This window comes from Taeniopygia guttata, chromosome 10 (genome assembly GCF_048771995.1).
Source record: "Taeniopygia guttata chromosome 10, bTaeGut7.mat, whole genome shotgun sequence".
NCBI lineage: Eukaryota > Metazoa > Chordata > Aves > Passeriformes > Estrildidae > Taeniopygia > Taeniopygia guttata.
This window is the reverse complement of record NC_133035.1, coordinates 10780566-10799098: the sequence shown is the minus strand read 5'-3', so window position 1 is coordinate 10799098 and position 18533 is coordinate 10780566. Positions and strand designations below refer to the sequence as shown.

Sequence of the window (18533 nt, the reverse complement as noted above, 5' to 3'; positions counted from 1 at the left end):
CAACTGCTTTGACTTCCTTGCTTTCAAAACTCTGCATGCAAGAATTGGGCAGCAGGTAGGCTTAGAAATTAGGATTGATGTTCTTCAAAAATACGAGAACTGGAGACTTTCAGGCCATTTTACTAATATTGAATCACTGTTAAATCCAGTGCATGCATTGATCTTGGATGCAAACAAATCAGTTTAGGTTCAGGAAGAAAATTTTACATACACAAAAGCTTTGAAGTATTGATTGTTCTAGCAATTCCTGTAGTAATTTGTAGGGTAAGGCAAGGTCAGATTCCTGTGTAAATACAAAAGTACTTTAAGGCCTCAGTTTACATAAAAGACCACAGAAATAACACTATGAAGGCTTTAATCCACAGTAGGAGGAAAAGTGACCAAAGCTTGATTTTAAAAAAGTTTAAATGTCTGCCAGGTATTCCAAGAGAGAAGATATGTATTGATCCATTGTGAAACCGGTCCACTTCTTTGGAAGGTTTTAACCAATGCCGAGAACCAGCAGTTACTTCAAGCCCAGATGCATTAGCTTCCTGAAGGGAGCTGGTCCTCCCCAGTATCCCCTGAAAACAGAGAAAGTTCTTATGGGAAAGTTTTTTTTTTTTCCTTATAAGATAGTGTACTGTGAAGAGATGAGCATTATGGTGGTGTTTTGATCACAATTGAGGTTATACTTCGCTTCTATTCTAGCAAGGAACTAAATCAGAACAGGTGTCTGTATCTGATTGTTTTTCTTCAATACTTACTTAAGTAGTGCATTCCAATAGAGCAGAGGCATCATATCAGCCTTCATGTGGTACATGGTTGTTCTCTCCTTACTCTGGTCAATGGGAAAGGTCTCCAAAGGCTGAGCATTGTAGTCAAATTCTGCCAGAATCACCTTGTTGTAGCTTGTTACTAGTGGGCAGGAAGTGTATCCATCATACTGCAATGAAAAATACCCACTTATTATTCTGACCAAAACCTAAAGGCTGAGGTTTTACAAGCCATGGTTAACATTCACATTTCAAAGTAACTTTCTGGGAGGTTTCTGCATTTCCAGTGTATCAATGAAGTTGGAAGGCTGCTAAGCCAGTTCTGGTTCATTAACCATAATACTAAGCCACTCTATTTCAAATGTAATCTGCTTAACATTGCTTAAATTAGACCTAACCTAGAACAATAGGGCATAATGTCATTAATGGCTGGTTATTGTAACTAGTGGAACTAGTGACCAGCAGATCTGGATGAGAACTGGTATTTTTTCAATAAGCCAACAGGATCTCTCATGAGAATTTCCAGAGAACTGCAGGATAGTGCCCCCAAGGAAGCCATGTGTGATACAAAAGTAAGGGCAAGAACAAATTTGAACATAATTTAGGCTGAACAGCTGTATTACAGAAGCTTCAGGTTAACTCTTTAGAAAATGATGTCCTACACAGAGAAGCAAGTTTGCAAGAGTTTTTCTGGAGCCGTGTTACCTTAACAGTGTAAGTAAATCACTTGCACTGATGAAAACCCTGATGAATCAGCCTCTAGCCTTTCAACTCAGAAGTCAGGGAATCAGAGTTATTTCCAGTACTACTCTGACATGCAGCAAGTAACCATTTAGCACCACAACTGCAGAGGCAATGCCTTTCCTGCCTTCTGGTTCACACACTTGAATCACACTCAGCTACTTGCAAGACTTTCTGCATAAAAAGGAAGAAAACATTCAAGAGAATTTCTCCCTAAGACAAGAACTGTAAGTACCTTTTTAACTGGCAACTCGTTCTTCATTACCAGAGAAATAGTGTTATCAAGGACTCCAGACTGTGCAGCTAAATAAGAAAGAAACAGAAAGGTACTAAGACTGTTTCAGCCAGTAATTATTGTCATTACTAAAGCAAACAGCAGCAGCCAGGCATTCTGTTGAACAATTCAACTGCAGTTGAACTTACATGTAAGTTTACTGTCCCAGATTTACAAAAAGGACTAAGGCTTTAGCCTCACTGTTTTGAACATACTAAAGCTTAATGAAACTTGAGGTGGTATTTTTAGCCTATGCCCATTCTCCTATGATAACTTATAATTGCTCAGTCTTATCAAACACTGACATTCTGGCACACTGAAGTTGTGTTTCATTATGAGTGCTGTAACTGTAGACCCATTTACTGAAGTACCCCACCCTTTTATTACATCCAATAACATACTGTACAGCCTGGGCTTTTTTCTACCCTTCTTTATGCCTTTTATCAGTTGTGAGATCATACACTTAAAAGTGTTTTAATTGTGGAACCTGTGGCTACAAGGCCAGAACGTGATTTTTTGATAGTGACTTATCAGTTAGGTGACGCATGAGGAGCTAAGATAAAGCAGAAAGGTTCATTACTGAATGATGATGTAATACAAGAATACTTCATTCATTATATGACATTCTGTGAACACAAACAATAGAATTAGTTAATCTGTGAGGCATCTGGAACAACAGTACTGTTGGGTTAGTGATACCAACATGGTCTGTAGCTAGCTAGTCGGCATAGGAGACTCTGGTCTTTTTGAAAGCTCAAAACTGAAGTAGTGAACAAAACAAAAAGCTTACTCTGACTCCACTCTTGTCATTTACATATACAAACGTACACGTGCAACTTTACCTACAGCTGCAGCAGTTTTTGATGTTGGAAGGTTGGTGCAGTCTCCAATACCGAAGACATTAGGATACTTTTTATGTTGTAGAGTCTCCTTATCTACATCCACCCAGCCACCTTCATCTGAGACAGGACTGTTGATGAGTACAGCAGGTGGCCCCATTGGGGGTGTGACATGAAGCATTTCATACTGAACAGAAAGAAAAGGCACTCAGTGCTTAGCTCATCAGAACAAACTATCTGTCGGTATAAGGCAATCAGCACAGTGTGGAGAGAGTGTTTCTTGGGTTTGTGTCTGTTTTGGTCTTTAAACACAAATATACAGAATGAAAATCTGCTCTCAAATTTTAAGTGCATCCTTTAATTAACATGAACCTTATCAAGCAACTCCATTTGGAAGCAATTTGCCTTCCTCCATACACACGTGCGACATCCCATGGCATACAGGACCCCAGGCATAATTTATGCAGCATTTTTTTCTTCTTTCCACCTAGGTTTCAAAATTTTTAATATTCTGCTAAAGTTAGAGATAATACTCTCAGGGGGAACAGCAATACACAATGAAGCAGACTGCATTACAACAACGCAGAAGTTACTTTGCAGTACACAGGGAAAATAAACAGAACCAAATGAGGGGTCGGAAAGCTCCTGACCTGATGAACTTCAGTCACTCCAGGTTTGTCCAAGTTTTCAAACACAGCTTCTTGCTTGTCTGCTCGAACTTCTATGAGGCTGTGCTTGTAGTTAACAGCAATATTCCTGTCCTTTATTACTTCAAGCAATGCATCAGCATACTTCTTAACACCAAAAATCACACCAAGTGAGGTGTTGAACATGATGTTTGCTTTGGAACGTTTTCCTGTCTGCAGGAGGAGATCCAATTAGCCTTTTCTATTAAGAAACTGTGACAAGAAGAGACAAAAGAACTGTGCTGCACTACTAAAGAGCTGATAAAACTATTCATGCAGTTCAATTATTAATGAATGTTTAATTAATATTTCACAGTATGTTAGAAGGTAGACCTTTCAGCATGAGATACTGAGATACCTCACACAAACAACACGTGAGAAGAGGTGGCTGCAAGGCACTCAGGAACTGCTGTATGCAGGTTAAATTCTTGAAGAAGTTTGGTGATAAAAAGCCTTCTGAAATTTTCACTTCTATGCATAATTCAGGTACTCACCCAGTAGGTAGCTCATGAAACACATATGAAGCCTGACACTTCCACTTGAAGTTGTCTTTTGCTTCCACTAAGCTTGCTTTACCAGCCTGGCTAAGACTCCTCCTGATGCTGAGACAATGCACCCCAAGGAGTAAGCATAGCCACTTTTCAGACTAGTAGACAAATGGCAACAGGTATTAAGTACTTAAAGTAACAAGAATGATTTAATTCCAGCCAGCATTATTTTGGTCCAGCATGTATAGTTATAAATTAGGCTGAGAACAGTTGTATCTGCAGCTCACCAGAAGCAGGGCAAGCCATTTTTTCAGTATGAAGTTCTGAACTGAATTTCTAAATTCTACAAGTTTCTCTGGCATTAAATATATGCTAAATATTTACATACAATAAAAACGAAAAAGCAACTCGGTCACTTTAACAATCAATCCTGAGTCACAGCACTCTCATGTGGTTTATATTTGTTTTAAAGATAATATTAAATCCTTAGAACAAGCCTTCCTTCCAACTGTGAGAAAAACCACTGGCAGAGATGGTAAAAAAGACTTACTTTTCTCAAGTATGCGTCTGATAAATACATAATCTTCTGAGGAGCCCCTGCACACTTCACTGGAGTATTTGGAAAAGTGAAGATAGCATTTCCTTCCTTAAAATCTTGTAAAGCTCTCCATGTTTTCTCTACTGTCTGGACTGAATAATTGGAACCTATTTTAGGGTAATTAAAACCTTCAGGCAAGCCTTTGATCTAGGAAAAGAGAAATTAAGGTTTCAAGTACTGATGGCAAAAGTTTTGTCATCATTGACAAGTATTAAATACAGACTGAGAAATAACTACATAAGAAGTTTTTATCAATAAAAAAGTCCATACTTACTTGTTACTTGGTATTTTTAAAAATAGGCCTAGCAATAAAACAGTAATTCTCTATAGAATTTAGTATATGATTTAGTAGATGTACATTTAGTGAAATTACTTTGGTCTGCAACATCTGAGCGTAACTCTTTAGTGCAGACCTGGTCCCAAGTTTCTGTAGACTGAAATTCAGAGTAAGAATATAAAAAGTGACTGCCACATTATCACAAGTAAAAATAATGTAAAAAAGAAGCATTATGAAAATTTATGAGGTGAATTAAACTTTTCTGTAGTCAGTTGCAGATACAGATGCTGTATTCGCCTAGGGTCATTTTGTTTTAGCTAATCTACATCCAGTAATTATTTTCCTATTACTCCTACTATGACCTGAGCATCTGCTTGTGAGAAAGGATGCAATACCCATTTAAAAATAATGAATTGCAGAAATTCTGTGAGAATATAGAGTCATGTTATATGCACTGCAATGTGTTTGGGATGTTCCAGTCTGCACCAGAATACACTGCTGGTGAAGAAAAACCATTCCCCATTTTCAGGTGTTCACTTTTGTTTTAAAGTTACTATGAGTTTTCATTACAGAGTGTGATTAACTGTTTGACATGGTTTCTACTAGTGAACACTGAATTTTTTTATCAGCTTGTACTGAAACAATAGTTATGAAGACTGAGAGGAGGGTCACTGAACATGCTGAAACTCCTCATTCCACTGACCTAATCACCAGAGCTTACTTGTGACTGTAGCTAACTGAGACCAGCTCTTGCTTGACATGTATCTTGAAAGCTTTTCAATGAGATACTTAAATATATTGTCAGATACTACATCATATTCAGGTCAGGGTAAAACCAAAAGAGTCAAATTGCTCAGACATCTTGCCTTTGTGTTTTGCTCCTCCTACACATCACTGTGGTCATTCTTGCACCAACATTTTCCTCTGAGTTCCACAGTGTGAAGTGTACAGGAAACCTTTCACAAGGGAAGGACCCCCAGGACCTATTTAAACAGAAGCCTGGTAACTCAGCTGGCTCCTTCTGAAGTGCATCCTTTAAGAAAGGTGAGGGTAGCTCAAATTAATTCTGCAGGTCAGATTTTACTGACTGCTCTGTATTCCTCATTCCATTTACGTTAGAGATGCCTCAGACTCCAGTCAGCACACCTTATTATCTCATTACAGGCTGCCTAAAGCTCTAGATTTAACTTGCTGCCCCATCAGCTGATATTACCACAGAGATGCAACAAAGTTGTCATAAAAGGCTTTCCCAAGGGTAATTTGGGTTTTTACACAGGGATCTGTGGAAGGAATATAGTCATTAGTCTGTCTTCAGCTCTTTAATTCATAGTGTTCAATACTTTGCAGTATAAACAGTTCTGAAAAGCCATTTACTTTTATGAATGTATATGATGCTATTAAAATTAGTAAATATATAATTACTGTAAAACAAATACCTTTTCATAATGCAGACTAATTCCAAGAGCAATTATCAGATACTTGTAAGAAACCTGTTGTGTAAGGAACAAAAAGTATTTTAGACAAAGAAACCAAAGCATTACCTCCAAGTAAATTTCAGTTACCTGACAGCAACAAGGAAGGAGATATAGGGAGCATCAGTAGCATAAATTAAGCTCTAAGAATTCAAATTAAAATGCTAACTGCATTATGAGTTACATACACAGCCTTTGTTATACAAAGACCAAGGTACCCGGAGTAAAACATTCTCTCTTTTCTGTTCAGTTCATCATAAACAGGGCAAAGGCTTATGACAATAGTATTTTAAGTTGATGTTTTTCTAACCTAGTTATCTATCACAATTTTTATTAGAAAAAGATCTTAGGATCAAGTACATAAGACTAACTGGAATTTCCCAGCCTCCTAGATGCTGGAGGCCTTGCTCAATAGGCAGTTCTAAGGGGATCTGCAGGAAGAGGACAGGACTCATGACATAAAATAAAAATTACCTTGATATCATTCTCCAGCCAGACACAGTTCTTCTCTGGATCCAATGCTATAACTTGAGATTTGATCCACTCAACACCTGTAGGCATTACACTTCCCATTGGACGTGCAGAATCTGCCAGCTGCTTTGCACCACCACCAACCAGGGTCCACAGGGGCTGATAGTAATGAGTCTGAAGCAAAAGTTCAAATGCACATTTCAAAACTGTTTAAAGGGACTTAAATGCACATCACTCCAAATAGGAGCAATGTACTCTAAACATTGTATTATTCTTAACAAAAGAAACTGTATAAATAACCAATTTTTTTCCATTACAATGCTGCAGGGATGCATAAATCTCAGGAAGAATAAAGTGTCATACAAAACCTTTGGCAAGATGGTTAGCTGGTTTACATGCCACAGTTAAAAACATGTGGGGCTAGAGAGAATCAGACCCATCTGGTCACATGTAAAATGCTTATTCTTTACAGTGCTTTCCAGCAGAGGGACACTCACCTTACTTGGCTCAACAACAGCCACATTTTCTGCCCCCACTTTCCTCTTCATCCGAGCACTCATGGCGATTCCACCAGCACCTCCACCCAACACAAGTACTTCATAGTAATGCTTGGCAGCACACCTGGCTGCTGTGTGTAGGCCAAAGGAGCTCATCTTCTGCATTCCTGGTTTCAGCAACCACACACCAGAACAGAGACAGGAGCAGGAGGACACTGCTCCAATTGCTGACATCTTTCATTAAGTGGGAAGCTAGGAGATAAGGAAAGGCACCAGTAACAATTGCAGGAGGCAGAATTTATATTTATTTAAATGCCTAGGTTAGTTTTCAAGGCAAAAGTCATAATACGAAGTTCCTCCAGTCATCAAGCAAGAATTACAGCTTTTTCATTTATTTACTCATTTACGTTACTCTTGTATGTGTAATTCAAAATTACACCTGGAACCTCAAATATTTTCAAGAAAATCTCCAAATGTCAGCTTCAAAAATTCTCCACTAGATGTAGTTGAGCAGCTCATTCTACTCCTTTATGTGCTATCTTGACATCTCTCATGTCTGTGTACCCTGAATTCTAATACCCCATTATTAATCCTTACAGTTACAAATTTAGGACAGAGAGGGAAAAATCTCAGAGGCATCCACTGTAAAACAAATGTTAATAATTTTGTTTTGCAGGTTTCCAAGATGCAAACATTTTCTTCTCATTCCCTCCCCAGTCAGAGCAAAGCACCTAACTCCACAAAAAGTCAGTTTCACTTTAGAAGGCTGTTTATCATCTGTGCAGGCAGTAAGCTCGTTAAGCTATTTAAAAATGTGTGCCTCCATTTAAAGATCTCTTTTTCCTTTCACTCTAAGGCTATTTGTTTGCATGATTTTAGAGTAAGTCTGTCTAATACTAGAGAAAATGGACTTTAAAGAAATCATAGTTAAGACCGAGCAGGACAGCTCAGTACCTCAGAATCTCAACTAGAGCCTAGAACAAACACGTAACCGAAGCACAGAGAAGCTCAGAACAGCTGCAGTTTCTTCCTCTCCAGGGCACCTACCGTATGCTAAGCTCCTCAGCCTGCCTACTTCATCGGAGCAGTTTATTGAAGGAAGTTGGAACAAAGTTAGAGAAGTCCTACTGGCAAGAAATACAGATCGTTGCAACTACTCTTTAAACAGCCGGCCACAGACCGGCAGTTCAAGCATTCCACCCATGCACGTGTGCGAGCTCGGGCAGCTCCCAGCCGGCTCCGGAGCCTGCGAGCCCCCAGCTCCTGTCACAGCGGCCGCTGCTGCAGCGCTGCTCCGGCCCCCGAGGCCGAGGCACCCGGCCCTGCGGGGGGAGCGGGGCCGGGGCACGACCCTGTCCGCGCTCAGCGAGGCCGCTGCGGCCCGCGGGCTGTCCCGCCGGCAGGGCCCCTCCGCCCCCCTGCCCGGCCCGACCCGCCCCGCCAGCCGCGCTCCCTCACGGCAGCACGGACCCCCCGGGCCCGCTCCCCACTCACCGCTCCTCGCGCCGAGCAGGGACCGGGGCCAAGCACCGCGCCGGGGCCCGGGTGTGATCGGCGCCGGGAGCGGCGGGGCGGAGCTCGGAGCTCCGGGCGCTGCCCGGCCTCGGGCAAAGGCCGCGGTCCGACCGGGCCGAGCCGGGCCGGGCCGGGCCGGGCGTGCGCCGCCGGCGGTGGTCGCGGAGCCCCCGCGAGGGGCTGAGCTGTGCGCTCCGCTGCGGGCAGGTGCCGATGACACCTACAGTTCCAACCCCGTGCTTCCCAAAGTTCTGAAACTCCAATCCCAAACCTGGCCCCCTGCCAATCCCTGACTGAAACCCGGCATCGGCCTCCATGCCAGGCGGCAGCCCGGAGTCCCACCTGGACACACAGCGCCGAATCACTCACATCGCCCTTACCAACACCAAATTACGACCACTACAGTACCTGCCATGGAGTGACCACTGATCCTTCAATATCTGAACTTTCTCCGCTTACCTGTGAGCACCAGCCCTAAACTATAATACAGGAGCCCTTTTCCACAGACAGAAAACCAGCAAAATGATTAAGCTTAATAAAATAACACCAAAATTGACTAGATCAATAATTAATAATAAATGAGCTCTGATGGAGTGCATCCCCAAAGAAATAGGCAAAGGCTCTTTTCAAAGCTGCTGAACAGCCACAGTTCCTGGGTTTTACTGGACAGAAAATTAACTGAAAGAAGACACAGATCAGTATCTTTAAAAGTGCGTCATGGAGATCAGACTTTGTTGTTAATACAAGAGACTTCTTTAAAGAGAAAAAAGCCCCAGGGTTTATAGTTATATCCTTTAAAACATCCAAACGGCCAATTTCTGTAATTTTTATGAGTTTCTCAACTTCCTGTTTCCAGCTGCCTTTGCATAATCAAAGTGCAGCCTTTTTTCCATATTTTTTGTTCTAAGAGGTTGATCGTCATCTCTGTTGATGAGAAAATTGTTGGGCTGTTTTTTTAAACATGTATTTTTAGGACTGCCTTTAAACAGTGCAGTATTTTCTTTAAGCCCCTATACATATTGCCCCACAGACTGCTTAAAGAGATAACCTGCAGTTTTAATTAAAAATATTACTCAAATATATTACTCAATTATTACTTTCATAATTCAGAAACTCACAAACCAAGCCTGAAGAAATCCCCACGTGAAGCACAGAGGCCTCCAGCAGCTGCAGAAAGCACTGCCTTAACCTTTCCAAAGTCCAGGCAGGATGAGAGGGCTGATGTGTGAGGGCTGGGCACACGCTGACTAACCCTAACCCTGTACTACCATATTTATCTACTCCATAAGTAACTTTTTATAAAATCAAGCAAGACTAAGTGTACACAGCAACATAATTGCTCACTCAACTTGTGCATGATGATACAAGCACATATTTTTAGATGTCAGTATTGTTAAATTCATCCAAATGTAGCATTTACTTTTATGCATTAAGACTTACAAGAGTATTTGGTAGAACATCCTATGGAGATAATGAATTATAGTTTTCACAGAAGTAATTTAAGAATGCATTAATAGAAGTTATGTAAATTGAACAAACTTCATCCTATATATTTTTATTAATTTCCCCCCTTTATTACAGAAAGGTAATTTAATCAAATTAGGTCCTTATTAATAGAAAACCCAGATCTTACCATGCTTTTATAGGAAAAGTTAATCAAATACATTTTTATGTATATGCATGTGATTCCTCAGGTAAGTACTGTCAGCTTTTACTCCTTTGATTGGAAATGATTCCAAATGCTGAAATGTACCAAATTTCAAAATTATAAATTTCTATTAATTTCTTAGAATTCTCTAGCTTTACTTAAAATAATCATGTTTTTTGAAACAAAACATAACAAAATCCCACAAAACCACAGTTCTTTGGAAAAAACCCACAGTTTTTGACAGAGAGAGAGAATATGACTTGACACAGTAAACTGGATTCTGTGAGGTATACAAATCAAGAAACATCAAAGGAACTCAATCCTGATTTGGATACTGAGGCATCCAGTTTCATGTTATAGTTTAACGAGAACAGTTTTAATTCCCAGAATCTGACTGTGAAATTACATTACAAAATAAAATACTTGGACAACATCTAGTTATGTACATTCTGCTCCAAAGAATGGACTGTGGAAATTCTTTACATTTCTCTTAGAAATACATACAAACCACAGCAGAGGCAAACAATCCACTGGCAATCAATAGCCATGAGTCAACTTCAGGGAAAAATACCTGTGGAAAGTTTTAATCTAATACTGCTTTACTAAAAGCATTTCAGTGTCTCTTCTGACTGCTTTAAGTAGTTTGTTCTCCTTGCCCCAAGACATTATCCCTGTTTACCTTGTATGATGCCTGGGTAGTTGTTAGAGTACATCTTTCACAGAAGAAGATAACAAATATTAAGAACAGGAAATTAGAAGTTCAGAAAATTACAATACAGAAAGTCCAGGCAGGTGTACACTGTGTGAGTCATCTAAAACAGAAGGAAAAGTAAAATTGACAGTGCCCCTGTGATATACTCCTATACATATTTTATGGAAAACTTTACACAGCTTACCCTTTATCTTACTTCAAAACACATAATTTACATTATTACTTAAAAAGAACCACAGATATACTTGAAAAGAAACACAGTTATAAAATAACTAGTTTGTTACACTGTAGGAATAATTTAAAGGTCTTTTACTAGTCTGGACAATTTGTACATTCATTTGAATGGGAGTTCACACCAAGTGCTGCAAGATAGGAATTACATTCAGAGAAATGGATATCAACCTCCATTCCAAATTTCTCATCAGTACACTCTAATAATCATCAATCTGGGTGAGGACTCTCTTATAAAAAATCTTAGATAGCCCCAAAGTGCAAATAATTAATTTATTAAGGAAAAAACCACTAAATGCAGAAGTTTTCCTACAGGTGGCTAAATTTCACATTAAGTGGAAAATTTTAGTTTTGGTTATGTTTTATTTTGTCACATAAGATAAAGAAATTACAACTTCTAATCCCACAAAAATATGCTTAGACCACACAAGTCTTCCTAATAAACCATTACAGAAGCAACAGTTTCCTGGTTTGACTTAAATGTTTGTGGAAACACAAATTAATTGAACTTTGCATTGTGTACACATCAATTTTGACAATCTTTAGTGTTCTGCTTCTCTCCTGACAATCATTTCAGCTGGGAACTTTAATGCCGTTCTTAAGTTACTTGATAAAAATGCAGCCACTGAAGTCTGATGATGAGAACTGAACTTTAAGAAGTTCTTTGCATTTTGTCTGAAAAACATGTGCCAGTCATCAAATCTCTCAGAATTCTAAACACCAAAAGAACAGAAGAAAACAAAAATGGATAGCAATTTAAAACTATGATGCCTAGTTCTCCTATATACATATATATATATAAAAATTAACTTACATTGTAATATCAAACTGCATAGCATTACAAAAGAAGGCAACTTGAATGGCTGAAATTAAACAATGTGAATGTTACCAACTCTATTATTCCATTATATGGTATTATAAATTCGATTCTGGAATTTATAATACCATAGAGTAGACTGTTGCTAGCAACAGCTATAGCCCAATTTAAGCAAAGTCTGCCTTAATTCCAGTGAATGTAGAAATCATTAATTCAGACGAGTTGTTGCATGCTCTGTTTTCAGGTCCTCTTTGCAGGTTTTGCTGTTAACTGTTTCTCTCTTTCAAGTTCCTTCTCACGTTGCTGCTCTCGTTCCAATTCTTCCTTCTGCCTCTTTTGCTGCAGCTTAAGTGCTCTTTTCTGAACAGAAGAGAAAATAATTGTAAGTTTTATAGATATATTTAACTTAAATTCAACAAACAAAATTCCTCCCATTCTGCCTCTCCAACATACCTTATAATTGAATATAGCATAAACTGTTCATTTTTGCTTTATCCCTCCCACTTTCAGCTCACTGTTCAGAATTGGGAAGTTTGTGATCTACACTGGGAAAACATAAACTGGAGCCCCCACAATCTCACTAAAAGTCATCCTTTGGGTGCACCTGACAAGGTTCTTACCATGCAATTTACTGCCTCCAAGAAAAAATTCTCTTGTTGAACACACTGAAGGACTAATCTTGCCAGAATGTAACCAGGTTGTCTATATAGCATGGAACAAGTGAACTTACGCCACTGTTAATGGTACATTAAACAGAAGGAGAAATTCTTACATTTGTGACAATCTAGTTTCCATTGAAATGAAACGGACAACAAAGAAATCTGCTTGGAATGGAGTGGACCAAGCAACAGAACAAGGCATGATTCTTACACCACCTAAACATGAAGACTGCACTGAAAGAGTACTTCAGATGTGTAAGTTACTTGAGCACCATTAGGAAAAAGTGAGCGGTTAAAAACATACATGGCTTGGAGCTACTGAAAACATCCTTTTAAGGTAAAATTCTATTTTAATCAGAATTTTCAGCATCATCTAAAATAAAAGTTGGAAGTCAATAACATATAAGTAAATATCTCTATTGGAAAGTAAAAATATTTATCCCACTTACTTTTAACTTTGATGTCTTCTCATGCAGCATCATCATTTCATTTCTAATATTCACTAACTTGTTGTGATAGTGTTTAGCTTCTGAAAACTTAAAAACCATAACTGTTAAAGCATTGACTGTCAAGTTAGAATAGTTGTTTTATAAAGCTACATAGCTAAATAGCAATCAAAAACAGTGATTACCAGAACAGTTTGATAATGGAACATGTTCAAGTTTATATACAAAATACACATATCACATATATTAATATAGAAAACGACCACATCTCATAATTACACACAGTTATCTAGAGTTATGATTCACGAAACTAGAACAAAAATTTTACAACTTTATGCACCACACAGGAGTGTTTAATGCACCATTCTTGCTAGTCTGGGGAGGTACACAGAGCCCATGTTGGTGCCTCAATCCTACTGAAAAAATGTGTACATTTGCTTTGGCTGCTGGCTTTGAACAGTCAGTCTCACCAGTGCTGCCTGACTGAGCCTGAACTCTCTTCCCACTGCCCTTTCTGTTAAAGGGAAACATGCTGGTTCCCACCCTCTCCAGCAGTTTGTCCCTAATATCTGAACTGGCTTACTTTCTGTAGATCTTTAAGAAAAAGACACAAGCTAGTAATGCTTCAGCTAGAAAATTTCTGCCAATCTAGAATTTAAAAGGTATTACTGATACTTACCAAAGCATTGATATGACCAATGGAGTTACACTCTTTGAATTTTGAAATTTCTTGTTCTAATGTTTCTAGCAGTACCACTTGGTTCTGTCTAAAACAAAACAAGATGCATAAACCCAAAGTAAAGCACCACATACATTTTTCAACCAGTCCCTTAAATAGACTTCTAATCAAAACAGTATCAATATGCACTTCCCAATACCAGATTCCTCTTATGCTATGCTAGGCAATTTCCATTAAAACATAAGTAAATGACTGTAGAAAAATCCAAACTACTATTCGTTGCACAAATTCAGCTGGCAACATACAGCACATGGACATCCAGGATAAATATCCCAAAAACCCTGAAGAGACACTCTCCAGGTTGCAGTGGTTGACTGAAAGGAAGAACAATTAGCTCTTGACTTTCCACTTGGGTGCCTCTGCGTCATATTGCAGGACTAAGTTATTTCTGTACAGAACTTGTGTGGATTTCTGGTTTATTAAGGATCTCCATCCCACACAAATCAGCTCAAGTCTTTCCAGGCAAAGGCTGTCCGTGGCAGGAGCACAACCACATCCTGCATAGTGAAAACCAAACTAAGGTACCCTACAAAACCTGAGATGGATCTGTGTAAAGCTCTTTCCACTATCTCTGTATCCTTACTTGTATTTTTCAAGTGTTTTTAAATATGGTTTAGAGACTGAACAACAAACAATGTATCGCACTACAAGCTGCCCTGAATACAAACTGCATGTCTCCAAGCAAAATAAACCCAGCTTTTAGCACACTTTTCTGCTACAGAAATGAATAAGCATTTAAGAAATCTAGGTTTTCTGTGCTGCCTGGCTTAGGGGATTTTAGTCTTCTAGTGTTACACATTCTTCAGCCATAGTGCTCACAGGCTACACTGCAGCTTATACACCCCCTGGTACTCCCACAGATCACTGAATTATTCAGGCTGCTCAAGCCAAGATACAAAAATGCTGATAAACAATATTCCAATTAAAGAGAGCTGGCACATTATATTGAAAAGAGCAGCAAACCAAGTATGCATGTGTATAAAGTTGCTTTCAAAAATATGCTTACGTAAGTTCCTGCAGTGCTGATTTTGATCGCTGAAGATCAGGCAGATAGTGGGAAATCAATCCTTCAGTTAGCTGCTCCACAGCTTTCTCATCTATTAAAGGCAGATCTTCCACGACTCCTTCATCTGGAGACGCATCACTGGGAGCTACACCAAAGAACAGCAAGGCTGAGTGTGACAGGTCAGCACACACTTCAAGTTTCACCTAGAGCAACTGTATTTTCAGAAATGGAAAATTCTCTGCACTTTTTCAACTAAACTGAACTTTTGTCTTCCTCTTCTTTATTCCTCCTTTATTCTCAGTGCTGTATCACAAGCTTCCTGGTAAACCCTTTTATGTGGACAGCAGCAGAATAGAAAGAGGGAAATATAACTGTTCCATATATATATCTTAAAAAAATTAAAAATTCAGTACTCCAGCCTACTGGAAAAAAAAAAGGGCAACATCAGTGTTCTGACTATGTATCAAGAGTACCTAAACATTAACAGCCCCCAGCCTTTGCTTTCAAAGTCTGAGATCAAGCTGTGAAAGGCCTTCGCCTGTCACTCAAAACACCAGGAGTTCATGCTGAACTCCAAGAACTGGACTTCACAGCCTGTAAGTTTGGTATGGGCAGGCTATGATTATTTTTTGTCTGCTCGTGGAAGATAAAACCGTGTACCCTACAGGCCCCCGCACGGGAGAGAACGATGCGGGGACAGCCTCGGCCTCCAAGAGAGCCCGCCCGCAACACCGGGTGTGGCGGAGCCTCCCGCCGGGCGCCCTGCTCTGACCGGCCCGGCGACAGCTCCAGTCTCTCCCCGGCTCTCCCCGCAGCCCGTCCCGCCCGGCCCGGGCTCCCCTCACGTACCCAGCGAGCGCCCGGGATCACCCACGGCCGCCGCCTCCTTCCCCTCCGGCCGCTCCGCGCCGCTCATCGCTGCCTCTCCCGGCGCCCTCCGGCAGGGCAGGGCAGGGCACGGCGGGGCAGGGCCGCCCGAGCCCGGGGCAGGCGGGTCCGGCTGCCCTCACCGAGCGGGCGGGCCCGGCGCCCCCCGGCCCGCGCCCCGCCGCCGCCGCACCACCATGGAGCGCTGCCGCCTCCGGCTCCGGGGCTGCGCCGCGCGCGGGCGCGGAAGTGACGCGCGAGCGACGATGGCGGCGTTGGGAGACGAGTCTGGTACCGGGGCCGAGCCTGGTACCGGGACCGAGCCTGACAGCGGGGCCGAGCCTGGTACCGGGGCCGAGCCTGACAGCGGGGCCGAGCCTGGTACCGGGGCCGAGCCTGACAGCGGGGCCGAGCCTGGTACCGGGGCCGAGCCTGACAGCGGGGCCGAGCCTGGTAGCGGGGCCGAGCCTGACAGCGGGGCCGAGCCTGACAGCGGGGCCGAGCCTGGTACCGGGGCCGAGCCTGACAGCGGGGCCGAGCCTGACAACGGGGCCGAGCCTGGTACCGGGGCTGAGCCTGGTACCGGAGCCGAGCCTGACAGCGGGGCCGCGCCTGACAGCGGGGCCGAGCCTGACAGCGGGGCCGAGCCTGGTACCGGGGCCGAGCCTGACAGCGGGGCCGAGCCTGGTACCGGGGCCGCGGCCGCCCGCTGGGCCGGCTCAGTGGCGGTGCCGGGCGCTCCCTCCCGCCGCTCCCCGGGGGTGCCTGACTCGCCCGGAGCGGTCTGGAGCCGCCTGGCCCCCGGAGCAGCCGCTGGGGCCGGGGCTGAGCCTCGACGCGTGCGGGTTCCAGCCCCGCGGAGCCCCCGCTGTGGCGCAGAGGTGCGATGGCCCCGGCCCAGCCTGCCGGGGACAGCGGCTGCCAGGCGGGAGCAGCACAGCACAGCGCAGCACAGCGAGCTCTGCTGCCCCTCAGGAATCAGCTAAAGTCACCGCAGGTGCCCTTTCTTAGGGACATCCCAGCTCTTGTATTTTACAGATTTGTATTCTCCAGAAACTCTGCAGACTTTATACTACTTGTAGCTTTTGTTTCTTGGGAAATTAGTTTTTGTGTATTCGTTTGTCTGTGCATCTCCCCCAACAGTCTGCAAGAGCGGTAATAACTTCACACATAATCTTAGAATATTCTGAGTTGGAAGGGGCCCAGAGGGATCAATAAGTTCAACTCTTAAGTGAGTGGCCCATAAGGGGATCAAACTGCCACCTTGGTGTTATCAGCACCCTGCCCTAACCAACTTGAAAGTATAAATATTCTTTAATGAAAATCAGTTTTGTATGGTAGTATTTATATTTTTTTCCTCTTACCAATAAAGGTCTATTCAGGAAATGCAGGTGCAACTACAGAAAGAAAATAATGAAGGACCACTCAGAAAGGTTTATTTTAAATGCAATATTTAATATATCCCCCAACCTTAAAGATTAAATTCAATTCAGGCAGTCCCCCTAATGCTCATCAGACACAGACTGAGGCAAAAAAAAAAAAAAGGTCTTTTGAGGTGAACATTTCTAACATCAAAATTGTTGCAAATTCATTTGCTTTTTTCTTCATATGCATATTCTAATTAACTTTTGTTCACAATTATGTCACTGTTCCATCATCAGATTAAAGACTTACCCATTTTTCTGCTTTTTTAAAGGAGCAACAAGAGGAAGATGTTAATTAATGCAAACAGACTCAACTAAAATTCTTAATTCTAACTGGTTAGCAATTTTACTTAAAAGTTTCTTTTGGTAGGGGGGAAAGCCCAAAGCTTTTGTTAAAAGTTTCACTGGGAAAGACTTCACAGTTTCCAGATGGAATTTCTAGTAAGAACAAGTGAGATAATGATTCTGAAATAGTCTCACTTGAGATGTGGGAGTTTCAGATTTGTGCTCCTGCTTTGCCTGTTCCAGGCCTTCCCACGTCTTGCAGAAATAGACTAAGGATTGGAATAGAAAATGGTATCTGGTTTTCTAGACAAATTAAAATTTAACTGTTTGTCAACCCAAATGTTCCAAAAAAGAGAATGATAGAAAACTTTTCTTGTTCCTTTTCTTCTGCAAAACATCCTCTGTTTCACAGTAACTATTTCCCAAGTGCCTATGTTTGTAATACTGTTAACACCACATAATTGTGTTTAATTTTCATTTTATGTTGTAGCAAATGTGTTCAGAAACCTTTAATGGACACTATCACTTAGGCATTTTGGATTTTGTTGTTTGCAACTGATTTAAGCAGTTACATATATTGTAACCGTGCCCCTCCCTAGAAATGTGAGTGAAAATGGAGTTAAGCTATCTTGAATTGTATAGCAAATAGGATGTTTTGAACCATCACCTTTGGATGTGCCACATGACTTCAGGGATGACAACATGAAAAGGAAATACTTCACATTAATAGGTAACCTCTTTGAGACGCTCATCAAGTCCTCATTAAGTAAACGAGACTATAGAAAGAGCACAGCCTTGGCTATTACAATGAAGAAATTGAGTGTAGCTGGTACAAACAGTTCTGCTCAACAGCAGCTCATCTTTCCAATGTATGAGCTGGTTCTTGACTTGACAACATGTCTGGTCTGAGTTATTCAGTAAACGGTGAGCTGGCAAACCTTGGTGCACTGGCTTACTCTATTAGTCCCCCCAGCTAAATCTCATTCCTTGGTGCTGGAAGTTTCTGTTCCTGTAGGAGTGGCAAAGCTCCAGCGTAAAGTCTAGCATTCTGGGACAGTTTAAAACGCAGTCTCCTGGAACCTGGCT

At 41.5% G+C, this 18533-nt stretch overlaps 2 protein-coding genes across 3 annotated transcripts; both read right to left on the bottom strand.

The window, feature by feature from the left end:
* Positions 1-338: 338 nt before the first annotated feature.
* SQOR (sulfide quinone oxidoreductase) lies at positions 339-8730 on the bottom strand. Of its 2 annotated transcripts, none has more exons than XM_030281595.4 (10): positions 8593-8730; positions 7099-7350; positions 6605-6775; positions 6095-6148; positions 4334-4528; positions 3260-3469; positions 2613-2796; positions 1732-1799; positions 747-925; positions 339-563 (listed from the first exon to the last, which is right to left on the bottom strand). In XM_030281595.4, the coding sequence occupies exons 2-10, from the start codon at positions 7330-7332 to the stop codon at positions 506-508; spliced, it is 1353 nt and encodes a 450-aa protein (XP_030137455.3). In that variant the 5' UTR covers positions 7333-7350; positions 8593-8730; the 3' UTR covers positions 339-505. The 2 variants fall into 2 exon arrangements, with proteins under 2 accessions (XP_030137455.3, XP_030137456.3); XM_030281596.4 differs by lacking the exon at positions 8593-8730 and adding an exon at positions 8146-8310.
* Positions 8731-11837: 3107 nt separating this feature from the next.
* BLOC1S6 (biogenesis of lysosomal organelles complex 1 subunit 6) lies at positions 11838-15953 on the bottom strand. The gene is made up of 5 exons (XM_012572007.5): positions 15721-15953; positions 14872-15016; positions 13806-13893; positions 13130-13216; positions 11838-12381 (listed from the first exon to the last, which is right to left on the bottom strand). Exons 1-5 carry the CDS (start codon positions 15785-15787, stop codon positions 12262-12264), a joined length of 507 nt encoding a protein of 168 aa, XP_012427461.4. The 5' UTR covers positions 15788-15953; the 3' UTR covers positions 11838-12261.
* Positions 15954-18533: the final 2580 nt, after the last annotated feature.